The 19,841-nt window shown below is 39.9% G+C and overlaps 4 protein-coding genes across 6 annotated transcripts; 1 reads left to right on the top strand and 3 right to left on the bottom strand.

Moving 5' to 3' along the window:
* Window positions 1-82: 82 nt before the first annotated feature.
* Window positions 83-1,931, bottom strand: LOC117792102 (protein Tube). Its single transcript, XM_034632088.1, has 2 exons — window positions 1,323-1,931; window positions 83-1,267 (listed from the first exon to the last, which is right to left on the bottom strand). The coding sequence occupies exons 1-2, from the start codon at window positions 1,759-1,761 to the stop codon at window positions 228-230; spliced, it is 1,479 nt and encodes a 492-aa protein (XP_034487979.1). The 5' UTR covers window positions 1,762-1,931; the 3' UTR covers window positions 83-227.
* Window positions 1,932-2,108: 177 nt separating this feature from the next.
* Window positions 2,109-9,039, bottom strand: LOC117790912 (contactin). The gene is made up of 8 exons (XM_034630524.1): window positions 8,900-9,039; window positions 7,326-8,399; window positions 5,580-7,265; window positions 5,086-5,252; window positions 4,145-5,017; window positions 3,907-4,075; window positions 2,965-3,098; window positions 2,109-2,910 (listed from the first exon to the last, which is right to left on the bottom strand). Exons 2-8 carry the CDS (start codon window positions 8,278-8,280, stop codon window positions 2,611-2,613), a joined length of 4,284 nt encoding a protein of 1,427 aa, XP_034486415.1. The 5' UTR covers window positions 8,281-8,399; window positions 8,900-9,039; the 3' UTR covers window positions 2,109-2,610.
* Window positions 9,040-9,465: 426 nt separating this feature from the next.
* On the top strand, window positions 9,466-12,085 carry LOC117791801 (protein YIF1B). 3 transcript variants are annotated; one of them, XM_034631686.1, is made up of 4 exons: window positions 9,466-9,652; window positions 9,982-10,550; window positions 11,128-11,514; window positions 11,574-12,085. In XM_034631686.1, the coding sequence occupies exons 1-4, from the start codon at window positions 9,619-9,621 to the stop codon at window positions 11,805-11,807; spliced, it is 1,224 nt and encodes a 407-aa protein (XP_034487577.1). In that variant the 5' UTR covers window positions 9,466-9,618; the 3' UTR covers window positions 11,808-12,085. The 3 variants fall into 3 exon arrangements, with proteins under 3 accessions (XP_034487577.1, XP_034487576.1, XP_034487578.1); XM_034631685.1 differs by having other exon boundaries at window positions 9,466-9,667; XM_034631687.1 differs by having other exon boundaries at window positions 9,467-9,640.
* Window positions 12,086-12,233: 148 nt separating this feature from the next.
* On the bottom strand, window positions 12,234-19,179 carry LOC117791199 (WD repeat-containing protein 20). The gene is made up of 4 exons (XM_034630886.1): window positions 18,069-19,179; window positions 15,396-15,584; window positions 13,417-15,333; window positions 12,234-13,347 (listed from the first exon to the last, which is right to left on the bottom strand). Exons 1-4 carry the CDS (start codon window positions 18,672-18,674, stop codon window positions 13,288-13,290), a joined length of 2,772 nt encoding a protein of 923 aa, XP_034486777.1. The 5' UTR covers window positions 18,675-19,179; the 3' UTR covers window positions 12,234-13,287.
* Between the last annotated feature and the right edge of the window lie 662 nt (window positions 19,180-19,841).

The raw sequence follows: 19,841 nt of genomic DNA, 5'->3' as shown, positions 1-19,841 counted from the left end.
TAAACTAAGTTAGCTCGATATGTTAAATTAGTCTGTTAACAACTTGTGTACGATTTAACCTTTTATAGATATATACATGTCCCATATATATATGTATTGTATATATAGTCAATAATATAACAAACCACATGTGATTGTTATATCAAGTAATGCTTAATGGAATGTTTGTAATTAATGTGGATTGCAGAAAGTAAACTAGTGCTTATCATGGACGGGGTGGGGTCACTTTACTGCTGCAATTCACTTAGATCCGGAATGTTGTTGATATCCTCATCATTTGAAGCTAAACTGGAATCATTGGTAAGCTCAAAACTATTTTCCCCGCTGGTTCCAGTAACTGTGGTCAAGCTCGAATCATTGTTAGAAGTTTGATGATCGGAATTGCTCAAGTTTGGCAATGACACATCCGCCTCTTCGTCATCCACATCGACATCGACATCATCGTTACTTAGGCTGTTTGTGCCACTGCTGTTATCATCGTGTGGCACAGCAGCAACACCATTGCTAGCTGCCTCAATGGCACTGTTCAAATACAACGCACTTATAATTGGCAAATTATTGCAACTTGTTGCGTTGTTTTCTCGCATTATCATTGCTTCTGTAGCTGTTGAGTTCGTTGATGTGGTTGTGGATGTTGATGTGGATGTTGCTGATGCTGATGCTGTGACTTCTGTTGTGCTGCTTATCTCGCAACTTGAACTTTCCATTAATAGCGTTATCAATGGCATATCTCTAATATTTGTTGCTACATGGCTGCCATTGCTGCCGTTGGTTCTTCCAGTATTCGGAGATGTAGTTTGCGTGCTCTCTGACCTGCCATTGAGTAGAGAGAGCTGCGGCACATCCTCCGGCTGAATTTGATCGGTAGAGGTCGTCAGTTTATCGCTGCTTGGATTGAAAATTGATAGCATAGGCAAATCGGGCGTAGTTGCCATAGAATTTGTTGTGCTGGCTGTTTCGTTGTTAGTCGTTGATTTTGACAGGCGTGCCGATCGCCCAGTTCTCGGTGGTGGCACGGGTTTGGCAGCACCACCATTTTCCAACTGATGTGGCATGCTTTTATCACGTCTAACCGGATGTTTCTCATAGAAATCCATGTTCATTTTCGAGGTACCGGCAGCGCCTGCATTCAATTCGGATGTATTTGGCTGAAAACTGCCATTGTCCTCCACTTCCATGCGTTCACTCTGCTCCACAATCTCTGCACTATCCATGTCGAACTTGATGGGCGCTGCAGGCCCAACAGCTGGGCGAGCCGGTCGTGCCTCTGTAAATGAATTAAAATACGTCATTGTTGTACATAACCTTTCGATCTTGCTTACCGTTTAGAAACTTTTCAGCCACATGATCGGCGGCACTATAGATTTCGGCTTGAATCAGCAACTGTAGCAGAACTCCCACGGTTGGACGCTCGTTTGATTTACCCGACGTTTTCCACTCATCGATCATAATCTGTGATTTACTTTGGCCGGGCATTAATTGCTGTTCGGCAATCTGACGCATATGACCGTTGTTGTACTTATAGCCGACCATGCCAGCGATTTCCTTCAAATTCCGATCCCCTGAGCTGCAGGCCTCCGCGTCTAGTTTTTTGGGTATAATCTGCATTAGTTTCTTCCAGCAATCCTGCAAATCGAGTAATGTGGCCAATTTGTAGATGTCGTTGTCGTCGACCCGTCGCAATTCCGTGTAGCGCGTATATTTTGAAAATCTGGGAACGGAACTTGATGCCGCATAACCGTTTGTTTTTGCCTTTTCCATTGTTGTTATTCCTCTAGAATTGTTGGCTTCAGCGTCACCGTGCGTCTTGGGTGTGGATTCGCCTCTCTGACTGTCATTTGCACGTTATAAATGCATTATATATATTATCACTTGCTCTTTTGTTTTCACTGAATTTTCCTATGAGCCATCATTGGTTTCTCCGCACGCACTTACATACATACATGTATCTACATATGGAATATGGAAATAACAGCTGTTAAAGCTCTCAGCTCTGCACCGTCGATAAGTAATCGATAACATTAGTTAGCAGCACTGCACTGAGCGTTTATTTATTTCAAATTTAAAGAGGTAAGTAAATAAATTCTTCACAAAATTATTAATTTTAATTTTCTTTCTTTTTTATTATAAAATAGCAGCTTGTAAGATTTGTATAATGGACACAATTATATTTAATACATTGTACAATTAATATGTACTAGAAAAATTCATATAAAATTAAGATGAAACAAAACAGATAAGGGACGGGTTTATGCTTATTGCTAATGTACAATATTCGTTCGTTGTTAAGTCAAAAGAAAAAACATACATATTCATATATATACTATGCTCGAAAAATATTTATAAAAATTTGTTTTTTGGGTTTTTCTTGTTTTTAATTCATATGCTCTACTTATTTGTATATAAGGTCACTTTCTTATCTCTGCCTGTAGTTGTATTTTGCATATGCTCAATTCGCTGAGATTACTCTATAATTATAAAGACGGAATGTTTTGCTGATATTTCATCTAAACGAGACTTTGAAGTTTTGTGTATGGTGTTGTAAAGCTGTGCGCTTTGCATCTCCTGGACGGTTTAGAAAACTTACTGCCTAATTAATTGCTGTTCATTCTAATTATTGGCATTGGTAAAGAAAAAGGTGGTAATAAACAACAACACGCTCATGATCAATGCTGTATTGATGTTATGGCCATGTCGTGTATTCGCTGCATTGCGAGTCGTCTTGCCCATTTGGAAGCGTAGCGTTGGACTGGACATGCGGCCATCGCCACCATTGCTGTAGGCGAGCACTCGCATGTTGTAGCTCTTACCGGGTGTAAGGGTGTTTATGTAGGACTCTAGTTTCTCTCCAACAGGCACAATGGTATTGTTCGCAGTGATCATATTCTGATCCGTCTCCCAAATGCGCACCTGTAAACCAAGTTCAATAAAGTTTGGATTTCCAGCTAGTTAAATTATATATACCTTATAGCCCTCAATGGGCTCCTCATCCTGCGCTGGCGACACATAACGCCACACAACGCGTATCGTAGACGGATTAATACCAAAGACATGCACTGAAGACGGCGGCTTCTGTGGAGCCTTGCGATATGTGCGTTCTGCAAGCAAATAAATAAATAATTTAAGCAAGGAATTAAACCGAAACAAATATAGGTTACGGGTTCGGTTCCGGTACGTCCCAAAATAACTATTTCGGTAAAAGGTTTTATTTCAGTTTTTTTTCTTTCGGTTCCAATATCATTACCGGCACGTAACAGTACAGCAAATCAATTTTGAAACATTTTAAAATTCAAAATAAACGAATTTGAACGAATGTAAAAATATTTGAATGCAGAATGTATTTAGAGGCCAAATCATGATCAAAATGACATTCCGCTTGAAAATCGGTTCAGTTTTGATCAAATTATGACAGTTTGAAGATGGTCAGACTGCGGATTTCGCTACTTTACAAGTCAAAATTTTTGTTCAAATTCACATGATTTTTTACAAAAAAATGAAAGGTCTCAGAATCAAGTTTAAAGTGTTGTTTTATACTAATTACGATATAAGGAGTTGATTAAAAGTGAAAACTTGAGATTTAAAATTTTGAATTTTCGAAATTTCAAAGGGGGGACCCTTACCATTGAATTCGAATCTTAGTCGAAAATATTAAAATTTTCAAAATAAACTAAATTTTAATGCAGAATGAATTAAGAGTCCAAATCATGAACAAAATGACATTCCACTTGAAAATCGCTTCAGTTTTGATCAAGTTATGACATCTGAAAGTCGGTCAACTCTTTAACCACAACCGTACCGGTACAAACGTTTCGGTATTCGGTTCTTGACAGAGAATTTTCATTCGGTTACGGTTTCAGTTCCCTGATTTTAAAGCATTTTCTTATGAAAACATTATATTTATGTTACCTTCGAAACGTTCGCTCTCTGGACCTTCTCCTGCCGCATTGTAGGCCATGACCTTAACAAAGTAATACGTGTCCGGCTGCAAACCCACAATTAATGCCCAGTTTCGTGTGGTACGCGACAAATAGTAAACGGCATCCTCTTCCTGATGCTCAGTCTTCCAATACTTCAACTGGAGTACAAGATATAAAAGTTTTAATAAAAGTGCATGAATTAAATTAGATGATCTATGATAATTTACCCTGTGTCCAATAAGCTTGCCACGAATATTTTCACGTGACATGTCAATGGGACTCCAAGATACATTAAAGCAGGTGGAATTGTATGCCAGAGCGAAGGGTTTCTGCGGTGCCACTTGTGGCATATCCTCAGCTGAGTGTATAACAACGGTTTCGCTCTCTGGTCCCTTGCCCATGCTATTGATTGCCTGCACCTTCACTTCGTACTCGGTGTAGTAATTGTTGAGTGGAATGTTGACAACGGCAATGCCAGCATTATCTTTTTTTATAATAAAGTCCGATGCCCATTCTAAGGCGCCCTTTAACTTCCAAAAGACCTTGTAATGTATGCCATGACTGTGCTGTTCCTGTGGCAACAACGGCTCCCAGGTAATGGTAAGATCACCAATCTTACCGCCTCCTCCACTAACTTTCCGTGGTGCAATGTACGGCTTATCGTCGTTTGTACTGTAGATTGGCGAAGGTGCCGATGGTGTTCCAATGCCAAGATCATTTACAGCCGTCACGCTAAACTCGTAGGAGGACCAGGGTGTCAGATTGATAACCTCTGCCTGCTGGCGGGATGTATAACGATCCACCTCAGTCGCCTGCACATGCGTGGAAACATTCACCCAGGTGCGATTCCAATTGGTGCGACCCAAAATATTGTAATATCTTATAGGTCGTCCATTGTTCACGCCATCTACCCATTCAATAATGGCCTTGGTCTTGCCAATGTCAACTACTTGGACACCACCGGGTGCACCAGGAGCGCCTTCAATAATCACATTAGTCTTGGTGCTTATCTCATTCACGGATGACTGCACAACGCATTCGTAATCTCCAGCATCACGCATTGTGATGTTGTGCACCGTCAAGCTGTTCCAGTCCACAATCTGCCGGAGGAAACAGACAGAAGCTATATTATATTGTTAAATTGAATAAATTGATTAAGCCAACATACAATGCGTTGAGTGCCGTCGTGATTGTTGCGTAGTATCTCGCCGTTGTGCTTCCATACATACGCAATATCCAGCAGCTCGTCGAAGGCCGCCTCGCAATGGAAATAGATAATATCGTGCTCCCTGGATACAATTCTCTGTGGTGGCGTCTGAATAAAGCGAATTTCCTCTGCAAGAATATAAATTTATAGATTAAAATTTGAATTTAGATTAAAAAAAAATCAATTTGGAGACCACAAAATCGAGTTAATTTTGGCAAAGTTATGCAAGTTTAAAGTCTAGTAAATCTTCGAATTAGAAACTTTACAAGTCAAATTTTTATTACAGTTTTGGCAGGATTTTAAAAAAAAAAATTAAACTCCTCATAATTAAATTTAAAGTGTCGCTTTATATGTACTAATTTGGGCACCAGGAATTGATTAAGTGAGTACTTTAGATTTAAATTTTTTAATGGAAATTTTTGTGAAAAAGTCATATGGATATGACTCCAACTTACGTAGAACAATAACTCGAGCATGGGATTCATCTGCGCCCGCCTGGTTGGATGCAATGCACGTATACATGCCCTCATCGTCGCGAGACGTGGGTGAAATGATAAGTGTGCCGCTGGGAAGAATGCGCCGATGTCCACCAGATCCTAGCACTTGACCATCCTTCTTCCATTGGAACTTAGGACGCGGTGCAGCCTCGGGATCACACACAATGGTCGTGTTGCCATTGTAGACAGCATAGATTTCGGATTCGAGTGGATGTTTCTTGAATGATGGTTTCATGGAGAGCACACGCAACTGAGCAGACGAGAAGGATGTCTTGAGCTGATTCGTTGCACCGCACTGATACATGCCCTCGTCCTTGTCCTTCTCCAGGAACTTAATAGTCAGCACATTGTCCTGTATAACATAACGATCACGATTGATAGTCAAGGGATCGAGACGTTCAGCGTTCTTGTACCACGTATAGTTGGCATCGGGAATGGCAAAGGTTTCACAAATGAAAGTCACATCGCTGTTGTAGTCCTTGATCATGTCCTTGAGCGGAATGGTAAACTCGGGACGCATTTGAATATTGATATAAATGGATTTCACAAGAGTCTTGCGTGGATTTGTAATGCTGCAAGTGTATTGTCCATTATCATTGATGGTTGCATTCTTAATGATGAGCACGCGCCCATAACTCGTTATGTAGGCGTTGCGCTGTAGAGGTAGTCCCTCTCGCGTCCAATTGTATGATGGTATGGGATAACCAAAGGCCATGCACTCCAAACGAATCTCATCGCCGGCTACAGGTGCCTCTGGAAATGCCTTGGGAAAGGTATTGGCAAAGATCAACGCCTGATAGTTACTGTTGGGAGTGACGCGTAGTGGAAAGAAAGGTCCATTGCGTCCCGTGTCGGAGACAGTCGTTTGCACAGTACACGAATAATTGGCACGATCCACAGTCTCAATGAAGGAGAAGTACAGGGCACCATCGTGCGAGACGAACACGCGCTGATCTTCCTCCACAAAATTGGGAAAATAGTCACGTGCCCAATAATATTTAATGGCCGGATAATGTTGAGGTGGATCACAGAATATTGATTTGCCCCAATTCATTTCACTTGTCTCCACCGAACGCTTCAGATTGAACTCCATGATGAAACCAAAATTTAGATGAGCACTCTCGGAACGCACGCTTCCAAATTTGTTCTGAGCCACGCAATGATAAGATCCCTGATCCAAGGCCTGCTTGGGTTTATATATAATCAGATTGCCACCCGATATGGTATAACGATCCTCCGTCAATGGATCAATTCGATGATATTCAAGCGTATCGTTCACATAAACTTCACGATACCATTCATAGGTGGGCGTTGGGAATCCACCGGCCAAACATCTGAGAGAAATATCGTCAATCAGACGATTCTTGTTCACATCAAAAGTTGTATCATTCGGTTGCCTTACAAAGTAAGGGCCACGTGGTATTCGCTCCAAGTCGCGCACATCCAGACCATAATCATAAGGACGCTTATCGTCCAACTTGGTGTATACATTGTCTGGACTGTAAAGTGCCTTGGACTCGCAGATAAAGAGATTCAATTCAATTTCATATGCCGGCATAAACATCCAGCGATCGCGTTTCTTTGAATAAGCATAAACGACACGATCCCGTAAATATCCATTATCACCATAGGGCTGATTGGGACCTGTGGATAGCAAATTTAATATTGTTAAAGTTAGTATAGTTAAAGTTATAAATTACTTACCAAAGTAACCGCGTAAATTGTTTTGATTGCGTTGATTGATATTTGTTGTGCCCGTCATGGTGTTGTAGTATTGACTATTGGGATTATTAAAGTTCCTATTGCTTATATCATTTTGCACCAGGAAGCGATTGTCAATGAGATCCTCGTTCTCCAGCGCCAGCTGCTCGTCGAAGGCAAATGAATCCTCCATCTGCAGCAACTGCGAGTTGTCATCATTAACCCAACTCTGGGGACCCGATTGTCGTGCCGAGATGAAGAAACGATTTTGTCGCTGATTCTGCATTATGAGATTCTTCAAAATGAACGCATGCTTCTCCACATTATCCACATTGATCAGATCCGCCGTGTAGGCCTTGCAGATCTTTTTGGCCTCAGCCCAGTTGCGTTTGGGTGAGCGTATGAAGCGATAGCAAGTCTGTCTGTAGGAAACCCAGTGTTCAGGACAAAAGTTGTCCTCATCTGTGAACATGTCCCGATAGCCGAGTCCATTCCCGACATTTCCAGTCACACTATTGCGATTAAAGGGATCGTATTGTGGGCCCAGATTGCCACCAAGGCTGCCAGGACCGCCTACGTTGCTGCCACCGCCCATTAACGGCCGATTGCTGTCATAATTGTTGTAGTTGTTGTAGTTATTGGGATTGACAGCGCCGCCACCATAATTGGGATTGCCTGGTTGGTTATTAAAGTCCAGCAATGGATTCTCGTATTGTGTATTTTCGGGATTTTGCTGTTGACCCGTATAAAGTGGATTATAACGAGGTGAATAGTCCTTGTTATAAGTGGGCTGATATCCTTGCGGTTGTTGTTGTTGCTGTTGACCCGGCAGCAATTGTTGTTGCTGCTGCTGTTGTTGTTGTTGTTGTTGCAGGTCATTGGGCAGTTGTGCCTTAATCGTTGCCAACAACAACAATTGCATTAGCCAACATATTAGTAGCCTGCTATTTGTTGACATCGTGACTTGGTTTGGTTTCCAGTTTCTAAGCTTCAGGTCGAAATTAGTGGAAACTTCTCTAGTTGCCGTTGTGTACACGACTAAAGGCACATTTTCGATTTGAGGGAAATTCGTCGAGTCTATAAATAAAGCACAATAGAAAATGTTTATTTGTTCTAATATTCAATTTATGAACATTTAACGTAAACAAATCCACAGATCAGTCAGTTTAGTCAGACTGCAATTCAGTGTATTAGTAATCACACGAATACACTCTCACATGTTCTTCATGTGTGTGTGTAGGTGTGACCCATGTGTGTGTGTGTTTGGCTAGGCGTGGTCTGAATCATAATTTGTTTTAATTTACAAAAACTATTAATTAAACTGAGCACAATGTTAGCCACTACAAACATCAAATTGTTTAATTTATGTTTTTATATCAATTTAAGCGTTTGTTTTGTAGTTTCCTTTCCGAAAGGGCCGCCGCCCAATTAGAAAAAATAGCGCTTAGTCAAACTCCCAAAACTCAAACCACACCTTAAAATTCTGAGCCACATAATTTCTCAGGCTTACACAACGTAAACAAACTCTAGTATTAACATGCACACATAGTTTAACGGATATTTAAACGTGCACTAACCAATTGTTTAAAAATAACAACACACTTTAAACTTATAGCTCAATTAAATAAAAACAAAAAACTAATCACAATTCCAAAATAGCAAGCAGGTAGATAGATATGAGCAAGCCACGATTAGTAGAGCTGTGACTTGCTTCGATTTTTAGTCGATTAAAACGATAGGGCTGCCAGGATTTCCGAAAATATTTTAATTTGATTATTTTTGCAATCGGCGAGCGGTTTAAATACTTAACAAATTTAAGCAACTAACAATTGTTTAAAAAAGCAATAAAAGCAATTATGACACATTTAATAAAATTCGAACTTAAATAAATATGAATTCGTCACCACACGGATAGAGAGTAACAAATTTAATTCTGGAAAAAATATAAAAAAAATTGGTCAAATTCATAACAAAAATTGTGCAAAATTTAAAAATTCTAGTAAATAAAAAATTAAAAATCGGAAATAAAGTACAAAAATGAAAAACACCCAATTTCAGAAATGTACTTGTTTTTTAAGTACAAAAAATCAAACCAGATCGGGAAATTTTACAGGGTGGCAGCCTTTGCACCTATGCTGCATGTATGTGTAAAATTACAGTGTATGTGTAAAAATTACAGTGTATGTGTATGAGTGGTGATGTGTTAAAACCAAAGTTTTGCTGATATTTAAAACAAAACAGGGTCAATTACAATAGAAAAAGAGGAAAACGAAGGCGAGGGCGCAGCACAGACACGATGAACTACAATCCAAACGCGGGTATAAGGAATCGTAAGTGGGAAAATTGTAAGGAACAAGCTACAGCTCCACGCAAGTATATACCACGAAGGCAGCTGCCGATGTTGTTGCCGCTTCCTTCAGAAATGTTGTTGTTGCTCCAGTTTGCGGATTGCTGATGAGAGAAACTCAGAACGCGACTGCAGCTGGCAGCTGTTTTGTAGTTTTGTTGATTGTTGAAATTGCTAATTAACAGTTGTGTTGCGTTGTTTTAGCTTTGTTTACTGCGTGTGTAGCTATCCTAACACTTTCTCCCCGTTCCCCGCTTCTGCTCTCTTGCCAATTTCTATAAACCCAACTGTCTCTTATGTTTACCAAAATAGCTCAAGGCGGCGGACGGGCGCGTCCAATTAAACGGGTGAGCGATGTGAACGCTATGGGTCCATCTGCACCAATGCCCAGTGGCTCTGCCTTTATGACGCCGACTGCGGCACCCACAATGTTTGATCCGAACATGTACGCGGGACCAGCACCACAAGCTAACAATTATGGCTTTAATGCAGGCCCAACAGCACCACATCAGCAGCAGCAGCAGCAAAGCTTTGGCTTTACCACGGCAGCACCACAACCAACGCAACCGCAGGCAGCTGTACCACCTGGACCTGGACCGGCGTCATTCGGATTAGGTGCACCACAGCAGCCGCCTTATGGTGCTGCACCCGGAGCTGTACCGCCTGGCGGGCAATATCCACAGTTTGCCATGTTCCAACAGCCCATTGTACAAGACATGGCTATGCAATATGGCCAACGTCTGGCGGATCAGGGCAAGCAGCTGGTGGAGAATCAGTTTGAAAAGTGGGTGCCAGTGGCTAAACTGAAGTACTACTTTGCCGTTGATAATGCCTATGTGGGTAGGAAGCTGCGCTTGCTCTTCTTCCCTTACATTCACAAGGTAAGCGGAGACTCTAATCAGTTTCCAATAAACTCAAGTCTGATTGGAATATAATGTTATCAGCAGCCCTTATACATAAAACTGCAGATTTAACAGACTGTTAACATAAGCACAATTTGATAAACATAGGAATGTTTATAATCCTCATTTATACATAAAACTGCAGATTTAACAGACTGTTAACATAAGCACAATTTGATAAACATAGAAATGTTTATAGTCCTCATTTTTTTTAAAATTCTTTTAATTAAAGCTGAAATTTGGCTTAGTTTAATTTAAAATATAAAAAACAAATAATTTTTAATTTAAAATTTGTATATAAAAATTATTATTGTTACTGTCCCTTGCCTTACTTTAACATTTACTTTTAATCTTTACTTTTATATATATTTCTTTTATAAAAATCGAAAATAAGAGTAATGTTTAATTTATATAAAAAAAAATAGAAATTTTATTTATATTTAATAATTTTGCTTGTAAAAATCAACAAGTGCTTAATTAACAAAAGAAAACCGTTACCGTCCCTGATCAGCAACTAAATAAATCTTAATTATCTCATTTTTATTTCTCTTTCAAGGACTGGTCTTTGAAGTACGATCAAGAGCATCCAGTGCAGCCTCGTTATGATATCAACGCTCCCGATCTCTATCTGCCGACTATGGGTTATATAACCTATGTTATTGTTGCCGGTTTGCTGCTGGGCATGCAGAATCGTTTCTCGCCCGAACAGCTGGGAATTCAGGCATCCAGCGCTATGGCCTATAGCATTTTCGAACTTGTTATCTACTCAATATCGCTGTATGTGATGAATGTGAAGACGAGTCTCAAGACTTTGGATTTGCTGGCATTTACGGGCTATAAATATGTGAACATCGTTGTCTGTCTTCTGATGAGCACACTGTTCTTTCGATCTGGCTACTATATAGCGTTAGCATACACCAGCTTCGCCTTTGGTTTCTTTTTGGTGAGCAGAAGATACACTATATTGTATTAAGCATATTAACAACTTTATGCTATTTGCAGTTGCGCACTCTGCGAACAAAATTGTTGCAGGACAACTCTCCGGCAGCTCCCAGTGGTGCCATCAACTATGATCCTTACGGGAATCCACGGCAGTTTGATTATAGCGGCGGACGCAAACGGAAGCTATACTTTCTCTTCATTGTGATTGCCGGACAGATGTTGTTTGCCTTCCTGCTATCCAAGCACTTGTATCTGCCCGGTGTGGATCCATTGGCGACGCTGAAAGCGCTCTAAAAAATATGCTTAGTATAATTTTGTGAAACTCATTGAATTAACCGGGGGCAATGATATAATACATACATTTATCCAAGCACACATGTCTGTAGTATAAACTCTCAAAATCGATGTGTTAAATGTTTCCAAAACAAATGCAAACAAAATCATTTCCAAAATGTTAAAATCTTAGTGGTATCAATTGAGATTAGCGGAAATGAAGCATACTAACTTTTTTGTTAATAACAACTTAAAAATAAAACACATTTTATAAATAAAAAGAAATGCTTAAAAAGAAATTGAAGAAATTCTGTTGATTGTCAGTAAAACAAGCGTTATGTATGTTTTTCATTGATTTATCTCTTTTTCAAATAGTATATAGTTTTTATTGAAATTTTTAGTCTCATTACTGTAACGTGTTGTTTGGTTGGTTTGTTGTTGTTTTTGTTTCTTGCCTTTTGTTTTTGTTTCAACTTATTGACTAACTTTCGATCTTTTCAAATTTGTCACTAGTTTCGCACACGTAACCGTTTCCCTTTTTATAAAATATAGGTCTGTATGAAATATTTATATTTTATTTTATTTTGTTTCCTGTTTGCATTTAGTCTAATTTGTTGGGTGTTTATGTTAATGTATATATTTTGTATTTTATTATGTGTGGCTGAGAGAGTTTTGCACTCGAATAGCATTAAAAATAATCATAATGATAATAATAATAATAATAACGATAACAGTTCCTACATTAGGTATTAGTTTCTCGTTTACGTTATGTTTCGCAGTTATTTAGTAATAATGCATACTAATTAGTTATATAGTTAGTATAAGTAGTTCGTTAGTTGGGGCCTCAATTGCAACTCAGTACCATAGCACAAATGTGAAAAAGTTTCGCATACAAATTTCGCTGGCTTAGCTTTCATATTGGATGTATTTTCATTTGATTCAATTTCTTCATTTTGTTTGCTTTAAAGTTGACTAATGCAAAGTGTGTGTGTGTGTGTAGTTGTTTTTTTGTTTTTATTATTATTGTGTATTTATGCTAGCGCTTAGTAAATAGTTATAAACATGCTTTGCTTTGTTTTCAACAAATTCCACGTATTAAAAATAATACATTTACAACTAATAATAATCCAAATTTAAATATATTTATATATATATATATATATTATATTCATATATAAATGTTTGTTCTGTTGCCTGCTGTTGTTGCATATATTAATTGTAGTTATGTTGTACATAACTATATATCGTATTATATTTATTTATATATATTTTCTTTTTCTGGTTTTTTTTTTTATGAATATTTCATTTTTGAGTGTTCATTATTCAATTGGAATACAAAAAGGTCGCAACAAACATAGAAAAATAAAACAATTAAAACTCGTGTCTATCAGGAAATAATTAATTGAAATCAATCGCTAACTCTAACCTAAATCACCGACTGCGCCGCCTCCTGCTGCTTGACAAGATTACGCTGATAGTTGACCGCATTCATTTTATCGAACTATATTACCGTGCCGCCCGGAGGCGCTGATTGACTGGGCGACAAGTGCTGAGCAACGTGCTGTGTGGAAACAGACAGAAATCTTTAATGAAAAACACTTTTTAAGTGAGTAGAATTTCGCAATCTTACCGTGGTATGACCAGGCCTCGCCCATGTGTAGATGAAGCCATCCTGGCATGCTGTCAAAAAGCAATCCTCACGGAATATCAGCGCCGTGAGTCGCTCATGGGCAATCTTCTTGCAAATGAGCGGCTCCAGCAGTGGACACTCCTCGAACCGCGGACAGGCTGGTGTGCCAATAAGTTTCATGGGATCATAGCTACTCACACTGGTCGACGACTGTCCAGCCGTAACCAGTGATGAGTTGTGAGACGATTTGCTCAATTTCAACGAGCCAAAGCTATTCGCCGTCGCGCTGCTGCCAATACCCGATCCTGAGCCTGTCCCTGTGCCCGACTCCACGGCCGTGGAGTGTGCAAAGTTTGTGGAGCTGCTGTTGCTGCTTCTGTTGTTATTGTGGTTGCTGTGATTATGCTGATTATAGCTCTTCAGCATGCTCATTGCCTTGCGATGCTGGCGATGATTTGTGGCCGTTGAACCACTTCCATTGCCCTCATAGCCAATGGTTGCCGAACGTTTGTCCGAATTGCTTAGGAAACTAAAGTTGGACAGACGCTGCGTGAGGCTATTGAAGGCGCTAAAACTGCCGCTGCTCGCATTGGAATTCGATTTGGTCGAGCTATTGGAATTCTTACTATTGTAGCCGGATGTCGAGTAATTGGAGTTGCTGACACGCGGTCCACTGCTATCAATGCTATCGGACTTGGTCGTGCTGATGCAGTTGGGAAACTTAATCGAGTTGCTTGCGCCGTGTGGCCTGCTGTTCGGTTTGGACGCAGTATTCGCTGTATTCACAATTGCCGTGTCTGTTTCACAGCATTCATCGGGCGGCGTATTGGCATTGGATGATTGCGAGGATATCGTGCAGTTGGCCGTTGAGAATTTACTCGAGCTGCTATTGCTGTGCTCGGTTGTTGCTCCCACAACACCGCCCGCCGACTCCCGGTTGGGACTACAGCTGCCGGAGTCGGCTAAATTGCTTGCCTGTCCCATGGCAACAGGTCGTATCACTTTGATGCCATCCGCATCGAGGCCGCCGTTCATAAAGCTGCTATCGTTCAGTTGTGTGCTATTCACACGCTGTCGCATCGTCAATGGATGCCGCAGCACATCCTCCGTGATGTCCCATAGGCAGATTTGCGTATCCTGACTGACCGAGCCGAGGCGATAGCTTATCGCCAGCTTATCTGGCGCCAGCGCCGCCGACGAGGCATCTGAACGAAATGAAGCCGAATGTGGACGCGCTCGTGTCGCATGGAGAGGCGTTGAGTTCTTATCGAAGCCCTCGAAGCCACCATTGGCTGTGGAATCGCCGGAGAAGCGTTCCTCTCTTGTGGCAGTATATTCATTTATTTGATTCTCATCATCACTAAAATCACCGCCATCCCAGTTCGTATAGGAGGTTGTATATGGATCAAAGGCCACCACAGAGACCCACGAACGATGTCCCTGTCCACGTGCAACAACGCGTCGCTCGTGCAGGGACCATACCGTCACCAGATCATCCTCACCGCCGACGACAATGTATTTGCCATCCGGTGACCAGCAAACACAGAGGAAGCCACCAAAATAGGAACGCGCAATGCCCAACAGCTCCATGGTATCATAGTGAAAGACACGCAAAAAGCCATCCTGTGAGACGAGCGCCAGATTGGAACCACATGGTGAGAAGCACAATTCATTGATGCAACAATTGTCGGTGCTAAAGACCCACTTATAAAGCGGATTACGTGTTGACTTTGATTTGCAGGTGAGTATCGTGTAACCATCGCCCACCTTAAAGGGTTGATAACTGGGCGCTGTCGCCGCACACGGCAACTCCTCATTGTACAGATACAAATGACCCGAGGCATGCGAGGCGAGAAACAAATGCGGTGAATTCGGCAGCCACTTGAGGCAGGTCACTTTGGTCTTGTCAATGAGACGCTGCAAGAGATATATAAGTTATATGAGATACACTCTGGAATACATATGTTTGTTGGACTCACCTCCTCGTTGAACAGTTTACGCAGCTCACGTGGCCCTTGCTGTGGGGAGACCAGTTGAATTTGGCCCGTTGTGAAACCAACCAGAAGCGGTGCACCTGTGGGCGTGGCTGCATTCGCATTGAAATCATGACAGCTCGGATTCGTGCCCTTGTAGAACTTCTTATCGATTGGCTTGCTCATCTCGGTGCCCTGCCAGAGAAACAAAGCAAACAGAAACGGTTACTCACATATTACACACACAGATGATGCAACAGTAAATCAATCATATATCTTAGAATAAACTAAACCTTATATTTGATTTAAAAGGACATTCTTTTTGGTTACACATTTACTCAACTTTAAGTCAATAATTTCCTTTCCACATTTCTTCTCAAATTCTAATCAAGTTAAAGCACATTTTTATTGTTCTATTTCTTTCAGGTAACGCAAATAAAAATTAAAAAAAATTCAGCAGGATTGCCAAATGTCTCAGTTCCATTTATATATTTTTTTAATACTATTATTTTTCAGTTGAATTAAAATTTTACATATTCAGTAATGAGCATTGTCTTTTTCAAGTCAGTCATCTCCTCCGCTCGCTTATTTTGTTCACGGAGTATATAAGCAAATTAACACCTCTTGTGGCAGCATTGTGGAAATTAGCGGCTTGTTTATGAATTTCAGTTGAGCAGCTGATACGAATAAAGCTCAGACTCCAATGGCTTGACATAATATATTTAAGCGTTTGGCCAAGTTAAGGGTTAAGTCAGTTTTGGTTGATTTGCTGAATCTCGAACAAATGTAAAACCATTGCAATTGCAGTGCCAGAGAACTATAATCATCCATTTGCCGACTATTAATTAAACAATGGTGAATTAAATTGCATTGAAGAGTGTACTTTCAGCCTATTGCAGCTCCATTTATACAAACTCTGTTTCTATGGTAACTGAATAAACATTTAATTCATTAAAATTTAACTTTTAGCATATGTTTACAAAGTAAGGTGTTGATATGTAAGAACTTTATAGAAACAAAATAAATAAAATAAGAAATCAATATCGATAATGGATTCTCAAATAACTTTTTTGGTTATAATCTGATAGTTTCTGGAATATAAAGTTGAAATTAACCGGTTTAAGAAGAATATGATAAGGTTAGATAGTGCGATAACGACTAATAGAAAGAGGTTTCCTGGTTGTTACAAAAGATTATAGAACAAAACAAATGTGTATCTATAATAAATGGCCTTACTCCAGAAATATAAACTAACAAAAAACTTATACAATTTTGATTGGCTTACATTGTTGGTAACAACTTTGTTCCGTATTTTATTTTATTTTTAATGTACCTAATTTTCTCAGTATAAACATAATTCTGTTCTGATGAAGGATTATCAAAATAGCATACAGTCAAGTTAACGTAATTTTATTAACAAACTACTTGAAAGTTTGCTGAAATTCCAACATTTTTTTTTGGTACATTACATTTTTATTTTCAATTATAATAAAATAAAAAAACACTATTGTCTCATCAATATAAATATATTTAGCTATGGGGTATCAGATTTTACATTGGGTATCGATAACAACTATTTGGCTCAAAAGGTATCCGGTAGTACATAGGCTGCAAGACATTTATTTGTTCTACAAAACACTTTCCAGTTGTTCATTTAACTATTTTATAACAACTTTTAGTCTTAACAAAAAAAAAAAAAAAAAAAAAAACAGAATCTGATTGAATGTTTTTAATTTAAGAAAGGGTATTTAAAAACAGACCCAAAATTTAAGGTTGGATGGTTTCCAGTGGAAAAAAAGCTGCACATTTAAATAAAAGCTAAGCAAGCGAATTGATCAACAAGAGCAACAACTAAATAACTACATAAATAGCAACAACTGCGAGAATTGGAACAAATTAAGCGATTGTGTTTTTGTGCCAGAAAGGGGCACGTGGAGGGGGAAGAGAAGCTAAACTGGATATGATGAGCTGCTAAGTCTGTTGAGGAGGGTGTAGTTGTTATAACTAAATAGAGCAGTCGTCAATTGTGTGGCGGGGTTTGTTGCATGTTGCATGTGGCATGACTGCCAATGCATTTCAATGAGAATAGCGCTTATCAAACTGATAAAAACATGCTTTATTTTTGGGAGTCTAGCCAGGTCAAATTCACGCTACTTAATGAGATACAAAGAGAAAGAGAGAGAGAGAGAGAGAGAGAGAGAGAGAGAAATTGAGAGTAAATAATGCAAATAATAGTGACATCTACTATACTCAAGGTGTGTTTATGTAAGGTGAAGTATTCTTGAAACTGTTCTTAGTCTGGTTCAACCAGCCATGGGATTATGCTGTATTTTAATTTAAAAATAAATGATCATTAAAATATTATAATTTTATCATTTGAAATATCTTTTTATATATTATTTATTTTTTATTATTTTTTGTTAGGGCAGTGAGAAGAGAATTGAGAACAGATTAATGAAACTCAAAAAATCAGGGCAGTGAGGACAGATCTGAGAACAGCTCTGAGAACAGATGGTGTCAGATTGAATTTATTTATGAAACTCTGTAAATTGTAATACGTCACCATTATATACTGATGTGCCATAGAAAGCGAAACCAACTGCATACAGTTTTGGGATATTTTTCGGTTGCTTTCCCTTAGGTGGCACCTTTGATAAATAAACCTTGTACTACACTCACCTTTTTGATGCCACGAAACGCATAGACATACAGATCTCGGCCAAAATTGAAGCATATGCGATCACCGCCGTAAATTTGATTAGTGGGCATTCCATTTTGATCGAGAACAGCGCCGTTTGTCATCGAATGCATTGAGATGCCGCCGCCCAAACGAGCGTCCACAGTGCTGCTACCGTTGTAGCTGTCACCGCCTCCTCCACCTCCTCCTGCGCCACCGTTTAATGTTGTTGTTATTGCTGCTATTGATGGTGTTGCATGTATTGTTGTTGTTGTTGTTGTTATTGGTGTCGATGTTGTTGTTGCAGCCCCGCCATTTGACTGCAATTGCGTGCGCTTATCACTCGTTGTTGTTGTTGTTATTGCTGCTGCTGCTGGCGCTGCATTTGCCTCATCGCTGTTGCTTTTACTGTTGCTGCCGCTGCCACTGCTTGGATTGGGCAGCGTCACAAATGAGACGCGCACCTGCGGCGAGCTTTGATTGTTGCTGTAGCCGACGCGATTGGGTCGCGAATATTCCGATAGCGTTAACAGGCGATACGTTCCCTCGCGCGTTACAAATTGCGTTTTCAGATCGTCCTTGACATTGGCATCCAGTTGATTGGCCATTACGTAGGCGTTGTGTGTTGTAATTCGCTTTAGTTACACACGCCGCTCTTTTGTTGTTGTTGCTGCTGCTGCGGTTCTTTGCATCACACACTAACACACAGCACAACACGCACACACAAACACATATCACCTCAACCCATACCGCGCGCGCACGCCCCACACACTCACTCTCACACTGACACACACACACACACGCACGCAAGTGTTTAGGCTGCTTGCTACCTGCCGCTGCTGCTGTCGCCGTCGCTATCGCTGCCTCTGCTGTTCACTGCCGCTGTCGTTGCCCTGCCCGTTTGCCGTTTGCTTTTGTGTTGTGTACAAAAATCGTTAAGTTTTCTGCTACTAATTAACTGGCCTTCTATGTGGGAGTGTGTGTGTGTGCTTAATGCTTGAGCGTTGCTTGTTATAATTAGATTTAATTCTTCACTACACTTCAATTTCTGTGTTGTTGTTGCGGAATTTTTATTTTTCTCTCGCTGCTACTATTTGCTTATCGATAGACGATAGTCATTTTGTTTCACAGCGCAACTAACTTCACGTGACTCAAAATGTGCGCAACAGCGCACAGATGATGGTATCGCTGTTGCAGCCCTGAGAAATTGCGTTGAGTGGCAACGATTAAATTTTGCTTACATTTAGTCAAACGATATATCTTGATCTGGCAGCACATAAGCAACGCGTCGTAGGGTAGCTGCCAATTTAAAAACTTGGCGCGCGTTTAAATGAATATAATGTTTAATTTTTTTCGTTCTTTACTTACTATGTAAAGATAGTTCAAGTTGATGACTTTAGTTAGTTTTAGAGCAAGCAGCAGATGAAATAATTTTTGTATTACTATAAAGTTTTTTTAAGATTCCATTTAATCTAAAATGACATCCATTATTTACTTTATTACTGATGTCTTTATCCATTTCTGCCAGGATTAGCTTCGTCTGAACGGAAACGCAATTCAAACATGTCTTTCAAAATTGACCAAAGGAAACGTTTTGTTCGCTGTTTGGCCAAATGACGTTGCCTGGCTTTAAAGTTCGTTTTCGACGGACTCGGACTTGGTTTTGAGATGTGGGGAGAGGCGGGGGATATGTGGCAAAGCTTTCCGCTGGCATTTGTTGTTAGTTGAAATTCTCTTTAGCTTGACCATTTGAGAACGCGTGATTGGCATGCAAT

The sequence above is a fragment of the Drosophila innubila genome (genome assembly GCF_004354385.1).
Source record: "Drosophila innubila isolate TH190305 chromosome 3R unlocalized genomic scaffold, UK_Dinn_1.0 2_E_3R, whole genome shotgun sequence".
NCBI lineage: Eukaryota > Metazoa > Arthropoda > Insecta > Diptera > Drosophilidae > Drosophila > Drosophila innubila.
This window is presented reverse-complemented; position numbering and strand designations above follow the sequence as displayed.

Bases quoted from the DNA above. Each gene is read 5' to 3' on its own strand.
- LOC117792102 (XM_034632088.1), bottom strand. From the start codon at position 1,761: ATGGAAAAGGCAAAAACAAACGGTTATGCGGCATCAAGTTCCGTTCCC. The intron at 1,268-1,322 runs GTAAGCAAGATC...ATTCATTTACAG, and splicing joins GGCTGAAAAGTTTCTAAACG to AGGCACGACCGGCTCGCCCA.
- LOC117790912 (XM_034630524.1), bottom strand. From the start codon at position 8,280: ATGTCAACAAATAGCAGGCTACTAATATGTTGGCTAATGCAATTGTTG. The intron at 5,253-5,579 runs GTAAGTTGGAGT...ATATTCTTGCAG, and splicing joins TGCTCGAGTTATTGTTCTAC to AGGAAATTCGCTTTATTCAG. The intron at 4,076-4,144 runs GTAAATTATCAT...CTTGTACTCCAG, and splicing joins GCAAGCTTATTGGACACAGG to TTGAAGTATTGGAAGACTGA.
- LOC117791801 (XM_034631685.1), top strand. From the start codon at position 9,619: ATGAACTACAATCCAAACGCGGGTATAAGGAATCGTAAGTGGGAAAAT. The intron at 10,551-11,127 runs GTAAGCGGAGAC...TTCTCTTTCAAG, and splicing joins TCTTCCCTTACATTCACAAG to GACTGGTCTTTGAAGTACGA. The intron at 11,515-11,573 runs GTGAGCAGAAGA...TGCTATTTGCAG, and splicing joins TCGCCTTTGGTTTCTTTTTG to TTGCGCACTCTGCGAACAAA.
- LOC117791199 (XM_034630886.1), bottom strand. From the start codon at position 18,674: ATGGCCAATCAACTGGATGCCAATGTCAAGGACGATCTGAAAACGCAA. The intron at 15,585-18,068 runs GTGAGTGTAGTA...TTTCTCTGGCAG, and splicing joins CGTTTCGTGGCATCAAAAAG to GGCACCGAGATGAGCAAGCC. The intron at 15,334-15,395 runs GTGAGTCCAACA...TATCTCTTGCAG, and splicing joins GTAAACTGTTCAACGAGGAG to CGTCTCATTGACAAGACCAA.